This window comes from Olea europaea, chromosome 10 (assembly GCF_002742605.1).
Source record: "Olea europaea var. sylvestris chromosome 10, O_europaea_v1, whole genome shotgun sequence".
Taxonomy (NCBI): Eukaryota; Viridiplantae; Streptophyta; class Magnoliopsida; order Lamiales; family Oleaceae; genus Olea; species Olea europaea.
The window spans coordinates 23,245,248-23,258,736 of NC_036246.1; the positions used below are offsets into that span (position 1 = coordinate 23,245,248).

At 33.3% G+C, this 13,489-nt stretch overlaps 1 protein-coding gene across 1 annotated transcript; it reads right to left on the reverse strand.

Annotated features, from left to right (window-relative positions):
* Window positions 1-8,100: 8,100 nt before the first annotated feature.
* Window positions 8,101-11,461, reverse strand: LOC111400420 (transmembrane 9 superfamily member 7-like). Its single transcript, XM_023027840.1, has 3 exons — window positions 11,254-11,461; window positions 10,038-10,214; window positions 8,101-9,453 (listed from the first exon to the last, which is right to left on the reverse strand). Exons 1-3 carry the CDS (start codon window positions 11,365-11,367, stop codon window positions 8,473-8,475), a joined length of 1,272 nt encoding a protein of 423 aa, XP_022883608.1. The 5' UTR covers window positions 11,368-11,461; the 3' UTR covers window positions 8,101-8,472.
* Window positions 11,462-13,489: the final 2,028 nt, after the last annotated feature.

A 13,489-nucleotide genomic window follows, 5' to 3' on the forward strand; every position in this document is an offset into this window, starting at 1 on the left:
GTTTGCATTTGTATTCACTTCAAAACCTTTAGGTTGTTTTATAAAAATATTTTCTTCAAAATCTCCATTTAAAAATGTAGTTTTTACATCCAATTGATCTAATTCCCAATTAAATTGAGCTACTAACGCAAAAAAAGAATTACTCTAACGGCTGTAAATTTTACAACTGGAAAAAATATTTGATTGAAATCTATTCCCTCTTTTTGAACAAAACCCTTAGCCACAAGTCTTACTTTTTATCTAATGTCATTCTCATCATTTTCACCTCTTTTAATTTTAAAAATCCACTTACAGTCCATAACCCTCTTTTCCTTAGGTCTTTTAACCAAGTTTCAGAATTTATTCTTTCTTAATGATTCCATTTCTTCATGCATTGCATCTAGCCATAGAGTCCTTACTACTCATAGCATCTTTAAAGGACTCGGGTTCATTATCAATGAACCCCTGAAAGGTCAGAAGGAATATTTAATCATCAAATCTCAAGGGTGGTCTTATTTCTCTCCTTTCTCTATCTCTGACAAGTAGATAATCATTTAAAGGGTGAGTTACTTCTAAATTAGATTCAGATTGGTGATTTTCATCATTTATTTGGGCATCAACATCACTATTATCAATCTAATCAACCTGTAGATTATCAATATTAACTTACTCCACCTCAATTTCAGTTTACCTTCCTACGTGATCAGTCTTGCTCATTTCTTGAGTGTTCTTACCAGATTTTAAACAAGGCAGATCATCCTCATTAAACACTACATATCTACTTCTAATGACCTTATAACCTATGATTTCCCTAACCCAAAGTCTATACCCTTTAATCTCTTAATTATAACCCAAAAAAGCACACTTAAGGGCCCTAAGTTTAAGTTTCCCTTCAGATTGATGTGCAAAGGTTGCACATTGAAATATTTTCAGATTACTTAAATCTATAGGATTTCCTGTCCAAACTTCTTCAAGAGTTTTATACTGTATAGCACTAGTAGAGCTTCTATTTATGAGGTAACTAGTAGTTTTTGCAATTTCTCCCCAAAATAACTTGGGAAGACCCGAACTTAATAACATGGATCTAACCTTTTCAAGAATAATTCTATTCGTTCTTTCAGCCAAGTCATTTTGTTATGGGGTGTGTCACAATTTTGTGTCTTAAAATACTATGCAATTTACATAATTTATCAAATTCATAATTGCAAAATTTAAGCTCATTATCAATCCTGAACACTTTAATCTTTTTATTAGTTTGATTTTTAATCAAAGTTTTCCACTCTTTGAAAGCATTAAAAGTGTCAGACTTGGATTTAAGGAGAAAGATCAAAATTTTCCTTGAAAAATCACCTATGATTAAAAGGAAAAATCTGAAACCAATATGTGTGGGCACTGAAGCTGGTCTTCAAAGATCAGCATGCAAATATTCAAGCATAGACACAGATTTATGCATACCAGGCAGAAATGGTAATCTATAATGCTTTCCTAATATGCAATGATCACAAAAACTGAGTTTATCAATTACATCATTTCCAAAGGCACCTTGGTTTTCAAAATCTATAGGCCTTTGTCACTAATGTGGCCTAATCTTTTACGCCATATTTGTGACTTATCATTGGGGGCAGAGATTGCTACTGATGTGGAATCAAAATAGTTCTGAGTATGTAAAACGTAAAGCCCATGTCTCTTGGGAGCTCCAACAACAAGTTGAGATCCCCTCAAAATTTTAATGTATCCCTTGTTAATCACAATATTATAATTCGGGTCATTTAGGACACCTAAGGAAATCAAGTTTCTTTGTAAGTCAGGAAAATACCTAGCCTTTTCTAGAATCAGTTCATTATTACCTTTAATCCTTAAGGTGATAGTTCATGCCTTTTACCTGCAAGGTCATATGATTACCCATTAAAACTTTACCTCCACTTACATTTTCAAACTCAATAAACCATTCTCTTTTAGGACACATGTGAAATGTGCAACCGGAGTCAAGAATCCACTCCTGGCTAGGTGGACTGTGAAAAGCAACATACACTTCATCTATGGTGGACTCATTATTATAGGCCAAGACAACACCACCATCATTTTTAGACTTATTCTTCAAATCATCAAGTCTTTTATGGCAATCTTTGATAAAATGACCTTCTCCTAGACAGTAAAAATATTTTTTTTACCCTTTGCCTTGTTTTTCATTTTATTTTTAAAGTTCACCTTCTTCTTGTGTCCTAATGTCTTATTAAAGTTGACATTCTTTGGATTTGGATTTGGTTTGGACTTAACTATTAAATTTTCACCACTGATAGATTCTTTCTTCTCAAATATTAACTCTAACTCTTTGTTTTTTAAAGCATTTATTATCACATCTATAATTAGAGTCCCCCTACCACATTCAATAGCATTTTTAACATATCTATATTTATCAGTGATTGAATTTAACAAGACCACAGCCAATTGATCTTTTGAGAGTTTCTCATCACAGTCGACTAGACCACGGGATAATCTATTAAATCTGTTAATGTTTGCCTCAAGATTAAGAGAATGGTCCAATTCAAAACTAAAGAATTGTTTCAAAAGATACACTTTATTAGGCATGGATTTATTCAAATAGGTATTTTCCAATTTCTTCCACAGTTCACCAGGAGTTTTTGTCTCACCAATCTCTCTTAACACATTGTTTGACAAATGCAAAAATCTAGAAATCCATGCAGTTTCATCAAGTTCAGTTTTCTTAGTTTCTTCCAAATCATTTGGCCATGACTCGTCAATTGCCTTAGCACAGTTTTGTTGAAGTAAAAGGGCTCTCATTTTTTGGCATCAGAGACTAAAGCCTCCTTTACCATTAAAGATGTCCAGTTCAACTTTAGTAGTCATGATGAAAACACAATTTGAATAACAATAATGCAAGTAGATCACACAAGTCATCAACAGTATATACAATTTGCAAGAACTTAGATATCATACACATTAAACCAATTTAAAGTGTACAAACAACAAGTAGGTTGTATAGTACAGATTATTCAGTAAGATCTCAGTAGTTCATTCACCAAGAACTAAACAGTTTACTCAACGTGCAGAATATCAAGTAACAAGTGTACAAGTCACAACATGTTATATGTAGTATTATGGAATACATGCCAAAATATGAAGTAAAAGGTCTAAATCGTTGACTTGAAATCAGGCAACCCTCGGATTCTAGACAACTCAAAGGTTTCTGGACAAAGGAATTGCCAAGAGAAGTCTTCGATTTAAAGATTTAACCATAGTTGGAAGTATCTCAGAAAACAAGCAAGTATTGTGATCTGTAACTCGAAAAATAGGAACGAAATCACCAAATCCCTGTATTAAGGTTTCAAGAAAATAACAGAGATCTACCGAATGGCTGCAAAGACTTTCAAATCTACCAAACTAAAGCCAAGAACCATCGTTTACACGCTCTGATACCACTATTACGAGTGATTTAGAAGTTAGCCACTTTAAATTTCAACAAAATATGAACAATAATAAAGCGAGGAATTGAAAGAAACAAAATGAACATGATAATTTTCGCCCTAAGGCAAGAGGATCAGAATTGGAGTTCTTAATCCCCTTTTAAGCTTTCATGACCAAAAGTAGATCACTATATTAATGAAATCAACAGATGGTCTAGTATACAACACTCCATGGCACTCAAATGAAATCACACAAGATTTCTCCCAAAATAAGCCTCACTGAAAACTACAACATTCACTCAAGGATATTGAGATATAAGATTATATAAAATCACTCAAGATCTATACAAACGGCTAGTTAAAATATCATCAAATGAAGGCTTGATTTCAAAGTACAGTTTGAGAGAAAAATGATGAACCCGCAGAGGGAGTTCAAGAGATGAGAGAATGAAAAGTCTTGCATCTCAAACCCTAGTGCCAAGATAAATATCGAATTTATCTTGGCACTAGAAGGTCATACATCCAACGGTGCAACAGTCGATACTTGGCAAGATTAGATACAGTTGTTCTTATTTAAAGAAATCGTGTTTCAACAACACGTTTGTTGCCGAGAATTAAATCAGCACCATTTCAACCACAAGTCCATCAATTCAATAAAGGTCCATCCAACATCATTGTGCCATTCTCCACATATGCAACACACATCTGGTCCAAAGCCCATATAAATTTTCAAGATGATTGCAGAGGAGATAATGTATATAAAATAGTTATTGTACCTTTTTTTTTTGCTACAATTGGAATAATATCAAAGTTTGGGAGTCAAAGGAGGGATTAGAATGAAACATGCAAGCTTTTGGCTTGCAGCAACATTTTTATTTTTCATGTTCAAGAAAGCTATAATTTCTTTTGCTTTTTCCCTGTGCAATTTTACAAATGATAAGTGATCAAATGTTCTCTATTGGTATAATTTTTTTGTATCACTTTTTATGTTTTTATTTTTAATAATAGTTGACTCTCTTGCATCGTTTTGTATTTGACCAAACTAATTTTGACTAACATGACCAACTTTTCTTTCAGTAGTGTTTCGCGCGGGTTAGTCGCTAACAATTAAAAAGGATCAGACGATTGTGTAAGGGACAAACCTCTTGAGATAAAGTCCCAAAAAGGGGTGTTCTTTTATTGGCGATGACTTTACAATTGAAAATGAAAAACAACGTGCCTCCAAGGGGCGCAAGCACACAAGTTACTGAAAGAAAAGTATTCAAGTTTAAGCTAAGGAAATGAAAATTACATGTTCTCTGTTCGAGAGTTTTTAGATTCGGTCCTTTGCTTCTATGTCCTTTCTCCCTTTTATACTTCATGGATGATCTCTTTGTGATCAACTGTTCTAAAAACTGCTTGATCGTCCTATAACTACCCACTTTCTTCATAATGGCCAACTTGTCATGAAAACTGCCTTTTTTAACTGCTGTCATTACCCTTCATCGTTCAACCGCTTTCAATTGAAATCCTTGAATCGTGGAACGTGATAGGGCCGCTTTAATAACTGCTTTAATAATTGCACTTCTTGATAACCACGACGCTTTATGTTTGTTAAAACCTTGGGCGACTTGAAGGTTTGGGCGAGAATAGAGTAACAGCTCTAGGCGACTGTATGACACTCCATTCGCTCAGATTCTGGGCGACTTGCAAACTTGGGCGATGGCGTTACCACGTTTTTAGGCCTCCTTATTTGGGCCTTCATCTTGATTTGTTCGATTGGGCTTCCTTTTTTGGGCTATCTGATTTGGGGATCCTTCAATTGGGCTTCACTTCTTGGACCGCTTGATTTGGGCTGAATTTTTATGTGTCAACAAGTAGATTAAGAGATGCAATTTCACAACACTTAAATCGTTGTTAGTTGAGCATACTCGTAAGCTATTCAAATATAACTTGAGTTATACCCAATTACAATGCAAAATAGTTTGATTAGTTTTTGCAAACTAGTCCATTGCAAATACCCTAAGTGTAAAGTCGAAATAATTTAATTTGAAATTTAGGTTGTATATATGAGAATTTCGTCCATGTCTTTTTTATAGTTGGTAATAAGTTGAAATAAAATAGGACTACATTATATTTAAAATTTTATTGAATCTTATTACATAACTTATCCTGTAGTGTTATTAGGTATTCCTACTATAGTGTATTGCATATGGATATAGCAATAAATGAGATAAAATGGAAAAATAAAATTTGTATATTCAATTTTGGAAAAAGCCATGAATAAAGAAAAATGTTGACAGAATTTATACAGACGTTGACGTGACGACGCATGATTGGCCTTCTTTCCTCTCTCTCCATTTTTCAATAATTCCCAATCATGTGTTATTTGTCAAAATTCCGTGTACTTATAGCATGATTGATCAATTTTAAGATTTGTTTTATAAATGGACAAATAAATTTTGTAGAATCGATATTAGATGTATTATGAGTAAGATTTGTTTTATATCTATGTGAAATGACAAGATACAAGTGAAAATAAGAACATGCATATAACTAAGGGTAATTCTAATCATTATCTAGGGTTATTGCTGTGCTTTTAAGAAAATTAACTTTTGTTGTATCGAAGAAAAAATCAGTTGTCGAAAATATTAATTCATGTTTGTTAAACTTTTGTTTCACAATTGTTGTATGTTTTAAAATTAGCATTTTAGCATTTGGTAAACAAAAATCAATCAGTTTTGTGATTGTACACAGTTGCTAAAAGGGATATAGATTATAATTATATCCTTTTTATATTATTATTATTATCAATGTACGATTATTTTTTTCATTTATAACATATTAATATTATCTAGTGATGTAAACGAGTCTAGTCGAGCCGAACTGGCTCACGAGTCGAAATATGCAACTCGGACGCGGCTCAAATAAAATTAGATCGAGCTTTTTGGCTCGAGCCGAGTTGAGCCGAAGCTCAATCAAAAAATGGGACTTAGCTCGAGCTTTTGACTCAGGCATTTTCGAGTCGAGTGAGTTGGCTCTTTTTTTCTTGAAATTTTAATTTTTTTTTCAAAGATAATTTTATAGCTACCTATTTTAAGCTACACTTTTAAAGGCTTCCAAGACATGGGCTAGTAGGGGGCCAACATTTTCTTGAGTCGAGCCGCAAATTATTCAAGCCTAATTGACATCTCTAATATTATCTGGGGTCAAATTTGGCTAATTTTTTTTTTTTCCTTTATACAAATTTTTAAATCAAATTGTTTAAAACTGTTTGAAAAAAACTCATATCCAAACCTTGAGGACTTTTTCAAACATAAACCTAACAATTTGGTCCGAGTTTATATTGCAATTTGACTATATATTTTCTTTTCTGATCACTTTATCGTAACCGGTTCATTGATTATTAAATAATTTTATGAAAATGGGGAAAAAAACTATTTTAAATATTCTCATACTTTATTGGCGTAAAAAAATAGGGGGGAAATAAACAATATACATCAAACTATAAATTCAAATCGTCGATATTGAGGAGCTTTTGGTTCTCAATATTTGTGGTGTGAAGATTGAAGACAGAGGGTTTCAACTTTTGAGTTGTCTTCAACTTTGGTGCAAGGGTTTTGATTTTGATGGATTGAATTAATAGGATTATAAAACTATGCTAATTGGTTAGGTATTGGTATTTGAAAATTGACAAGTTGGCCAAAGTACTCAATGTTTTACTAAAATTTAATTTTTATATTTTATTTTGAAGGTTAATATTTATAAACATTCAAATCATTTTTTATCCGTACCAGCAAATACTACTCACAGATCAACCGCTCGTGTGTGATTTTAAACGGTCCTGTTCGGTTTCAAATTGCAGATTGAATTCCAAAACTTATACCAAACTGTTTTAGTTCGAAACTTTTTTGTTGATGGATTCACATGGCACCAAAATCAACGATTTTTAAAAGACAATTTCAATTGAATTTTTCGGTTTGACAATTTTTGCTTACCAATCTATTATTATCAAATGTTTTTCTTAGACGATGGATTCAATATAGTTATTATAAAAAATAATAATAATATTTATTATATCAAAAGAATTAAATTACAAAATAAAATCACAATCTATACAATTGAAAATGAGTTAATTTATTAACCTCTAGTTAAAATGATATTTTAATTATTAAGCAGAGCATTTATACCTGAACCCAGCTCTATTGGAAAGGAAAAGTTATAGAGTCAATGAGTTCAACCGGTGGTCAAAAATAATTATGTGCGTGTAACACCACAAAAGTTACAAGTTTGAAGTTAATTTTCCCGAGTGATTCAACAAATGGGTTGACCAGGTTCCATCCATGTCTTTGTAAGATGTGGTATATAAGCTACAATCAAACCAGTTTTTGTAAGAATGCATTCTGCAGCAGAAATTTTAGAGCTGCCCATGAGCCCTTGAGTCGATTTCCTATGGAAACACGAGCTTTAGCCCATATTTCGTTCATGTTTATAAATATTCAAATTATTTTTTATCCGGACCAACAAATACTACTCACAGATCAACCACTCGTATATATATATCTATTTATAAAGTTTGCTTCTTCCATCGAAGTCCATTTATTCGGACCTTCAAATGCTACTAAAGTCCAATATATAAAGTATGCTTCTTACATCAAAATCCACCTTTCTGTATAACAGTACTGTCCGCTCATAAGAATAACAAAACAAAAGAAAAAAGGAAACATTCATAAAGAGAGGGCCTTCTTAAATAAAATAACTATGCAAAGAGATATTAACAAAATTTATCAAGTCACAGTTGCATCGGTGCTGATGAATAATCAGAAAAGTTCCAATACAACCAAGGTCTCTTCAAGTGGAAATTCTTCTACATCTTACAGTCGACGAAAATGATTTTGGTTTGAACATCATCGGACGAGATTAAAATACAAGCAACCAGAAAATGAAAAGCAGGCTGGGAAAATTTACGTCGTTTCATGCTCTTATCCTCCCTATAAGGAATTAACTGATCTAAATGCTCTTCCATCACCATCCTGAAGTCAATCTTTCCTTACTACTACATATTCCCACTTTCTTTCCCTTCTTTACATCAGTCGATCTTCACGGAGGAATATATCTTCCGAACAAACCAGAAGCAAGCACAGAAGCCAATGGTTCCCGTCAACACAAAGAAGGCGTATGAAGCAATTAGCATATACCCAAAGTACAAAATGCCAGAAACGAGCTTGGTAATTTCCAACTTAGTGAAGAAGTAAAAAATAGAGTACAGGAAAAGGTATAAAGCTGAGGAACCAGCAGTCAGGTAAGCCCTCCACCACCAATGATAATCTTCACTGCACAATTGGAAGTAGCAGAGAACAATTGTTATCTCTGCACACGTGATTATTAAAATCACAAAGACAATGAAGAGGAAGCCGAAGATGTAATAGAACTGGTTCAGCCAGATGGAAGTCAATATGAAGAATAATTCAATGAAAACAGCCCCAAAAGGAAGGATGCCTCCAATAAGAATAGAGAACATAGGTTTCATGTACCATGCCTGTTCGGCTATCTGCCTTGGGATCTTGTTTGTCTTCACTGGATCTTCAATGGCTGGTTTTTTGAAACCCAAATAACTACCGACAAAAACCAATGGAACTGATATTCCAAACCATAAGCATACAAGAGCAAACATAGTTCCGAAGGGTACAGCTCCAGATGATTTTTCTCCCCAGATAAGAGCATTCAGAACAAAGAAAACAGCAAACAGTATACCGGGAAACATGAAAGCAGTTTTTAAGGTATTCCTCTTCCACTCGGTGCCCTTGAACATTTTGTATAGACGAGCTGATGAGTAACCAGCAAACAAGCCCATGAAAACCCATAAGAGAACCATGGCAGTCATAAGCCCACCACGGTTGGAAGGTGAGAGGAAACCCAACAGTGCAAACATCATTGTCACAAGCGTCATTACGAGGATTTGAACCCCCGTCCCGACATAAACACACAGCAATCCAGATGTGTGTGTGTGTGTGTGTTTTAAACTTCCTAACAAGTGAGGACACTTCATTAAACACCATGTTGCATTGTGCTATAAGTTTTTTCATTTCAGTCTCGCGACATATGCCCTCAGCAATACTAGATGATTTTGAAAATTTTAGGAATATAAAATTAGGGAAATATTATCTGTTGAACATTTGCAAAAGAAAATTAAATAATATGAGCAAAACTCTAGGAACTTTAGGTTGAATTTGCTTTATATATACTACATGCATTTTTCTTTCTGTTGCACTAGTAAATACAACAAAAAGATATCTTAATACAACAAATAACCACTTCTCAAATTCAAAAGATTTCAATCACAAAATTTGAAAAAGAAAACCTTAAAAGTATTTTATTTTAATGAAAAAGTAAACCAAAGAGATTGAGTCCAAGCCATAACGCTACGTTCCTTTTATGAATAAATTAACAAATAAGAAAGGGTAGATTTACTTCTCATCTAGGGGAAGCTTCCCTGAGGTATAAAAAATATGCAGATAATAATACAAAAGTCTAAAGATTCTCAAACTAAATTCTGCATCCTACTGTCATTTGAATAGTTAAGTGTCATCCGTGCCCATATTCGTGTTCATGCGTCATAGAACAATATAGACAAGGGAACCTTACAAATTAATCGTGCATACTCACAGTGTAAATTGAGTTTTCTATTCGGTCACCTCGAAGGACCTCCCCCAAGTTCTCAGCAACATTCATGATTTTCTTCGGCTTGCAATATTTCAAGTAATAGAAATCATATGGCAGTTGTGTCTTAGTAGATGATAGCTTGTTCACTTTGACTTGAAGCTCATCCCCCTGTTATAAAAGTAAAAAATGGGCATTACATATGGAAGGAATATACGATGGTGTATAATTCAAGAAACTCTTCACCTTACTTGGTTAAGAAAGAAGAAATTGCTGAACACAAGCAACACATAATAAACATAATAGGAACTGACTTTTCATATCAATTTTATAAAGAATTTAATGGATCATTAACTACTCAGAATCATCGGCTACAAAATAATAACCATAAAATCAAAGTAAATGAATGCATTACACACAGATGTCCAAAAATACCGAAAACATTTTCAATTAGGGAGCGGGAACAGGCATTTGGTATAATGCCAAACTTGGATTGCAGGAGGCAATCGACTTTCCAAGTTGGCATCAACCAGAAACATCCTCTTCACAAGTCTCGCTGTCTTAAGCAACAAAACAACATCAATGTTACCAGACTGGCTAACTGAAAGTCTCCATTATTTATTTATTTATTTATTTATTTATTTATTTATTTATTTTGTGTGGAAATTGCATCTATTAGGATTATCCGCACAGATATTTTTCATCATCAACATATTATCATTGAATACATATCCGCAATGGCAAAAAACACATGGAATTGTATAACCGAAATGTCAAATCCTCGTATCATTATCATCAAAAGTCAAACGCAGGAAAGTTGAATTGTCTTTTCCTCTTAATAAAGAGTTCATAACAAGACCACATATAAACACACTATCAAATCAAATATCAAAGCTATTAATGAAAGATCCAAAAACAAATTAAAAACTACATCACAACAACCAAAACCCTAGATCCAAATCCAATTCACCAAATCACCCAACATCTAAACCCTAGATCTACATCAGTCAAAACAAATTTTACAAGCAACACAAGCAAACAACAGAAATGAACTTGTTAAGACTAGGAAGTTAAACAATTAACCCCGAGAAATCAACTGTCATATTACTAGACCTAAAGATCCCATAATATTCAGGTTATATTTAAATCAAAGAGCATAACTCCAAGTTAACGAAAGGATGTATGTGTGCAGAAGAGACAGAAACGATACTCTTTGAAAATCGCGAGGAGCTACGCCGGGAAGATAGAAAGAGTGTACTGTCGTCGAGACCAGGAGGAGGCAGAAGTATATGGCCGTAACCCGACCGGATATCCGGCGACCCATTTCTCGATTCGAATTCCACCCAGAAAGACCGAGAGAAAGAACAGGCCCAGATCAGGCGTCGTCACGTTTTGTCCTGTGTTTGAAAGTTAAAATGAGTTCATTTTTATTTGATGACTAATCATGGTTAACTTTCTTTCATCAATTTTAGATTACAATTATGATTATGATTGCCAGGGGTCCCATTTGGGAAGAATTTATAAATACATAGGAATGAGTGAAAATACGTGAATAGTATTTATGAGTTCATTAGAATGTGTGATAAAAATGAAATTTCATAAATTTTGCCAAACGGAGTGTAAATTAGCTTTCGTGCTTGTTTAGTAATGTTTGTAACTGCTTATAAATTGTAAGTTATACGTAATATGTAGTATTATGTGTTGAAATAATTATTGTCAATATAGACTCAACGTCAACCAAAAAGGGACCCATTGCATGTTCACATATCAATAAATTGAACATTTGCACCTCGATCTTCGAAGTATGTTGAATCAAAAACATGCCCCAACCATCAAGGCTCTCCACGTTGAGGAAACGCAAACCCCCAATCACTTGCCAAACCACAATCAGAAGTCTCATCCAAGCAACAGCATTAAAGACCTTGGCTCGACCCTGAACATATAAGTCACTTAAATGTGAACTCTGACATATTATTATAGAAGTCAATGAATAAAACCGTGCGTGCATATTTATGAATTGTATAACAAATGTCACAAAAGCAAAAATCTCAACGGGATCTTGAAAATTAGACTTAATTATAACTTCCAATATAATGATGAGAGATATCAACTCATAAAAATAATCAAAAGTCCTCTAAAATTATCTATAAATTGGAATATTTGTACAACTAATAAGGGATTAAAAATCTAATATCCAATCCTCCACTCTTTAAAAAAAAAAAAAAAAAAAAAAAAAAAAGGAAATTATGGATTTGCACTCTTAAAAATCTTATCATTCTTGGATTGAAGTGAAATTATGGCCAAATAATGCTGAAAACTCCAACTTTATTCTTCTCAACAAAAAATTTACCCCAAAAACATACCTCACCCCCCACGCCCGGCGACTAAAGGGGGGAAATCCTACCAAAATTTCGGTAGGAAATTCATTGGCTTCAGAAAATAATTTCTATATTTGAGGTCAACATGTAGATGACATATGGTAGTAAATTATGAGTAATATAAAATACTTGAATAAAATTTATTGAGCAACTCTGTCAAAAATGCTTGAAATAAATTTTGTAATATGTCTTAAAAAGAAAATTTGTTGTGTTATTATCTACAATTTGCCATTATTTAGTACATTTAGTTTATGATGATACTTTATGTCCAAATGTTATGTTAGTGTGCTTTCAAATGAGGTGCACATATTTTATTTTTGTATTTATTACTTATTTGCTTTTCCCAAAAAATGAAGGGGTGACAAATAAATTTTTCCTCACTCGTAATGTTTCTTTTGGACGGAGATTGTCATTGAGGACAAAATGTGCTAATAAATAAAAGATCGATTAATAAAAATGTGACCAGAAAAATTGAAACGGAGGTGAGATAATGAACAAAGGTTGGACATCTTTTAATGTATTTCAACACTTGAACAAAAACTACTACTTTTATCATTCAAATTACACTTATTTGTGTTCAGACCCGACCAACGCCATCTCATTTCACCGATCAACCCAGCTATGATTGGAGATCCAGGCGCACTAGTACGGATGGAAAGTAAGGTTCAAGTAGCGAGAGATGTAAAGACACAATTTTGATAGTGAAAAGTAACACCCTGCACGTGTCAGTTTTCAAATAGGAAATAAAAATCTAGTTTCAATATTTATGAACCTTTTAGATGCTGTATTACAGACGAAAAATCAGGTTTAAGACATCCTTAAAAATCATTGACATCAATGTTTAACAAAGACATGCTCGTGGGAGAATTTGAACAACGGCTTATTAATTAATTGTCAAGTTAACAAAATATACTTATAGTTAGCTCATCCCTGACTACGACTCTAACATTTCCCAACGTTCACCTTCCTCTTATTTGTGATGCCAGTTTTACCATTGATTTACATTTTTCTTTAAAGCAAAAAAAAAAAAAGAAAAAAAAAGAAAATTTCCATGATAATTTTTGCATG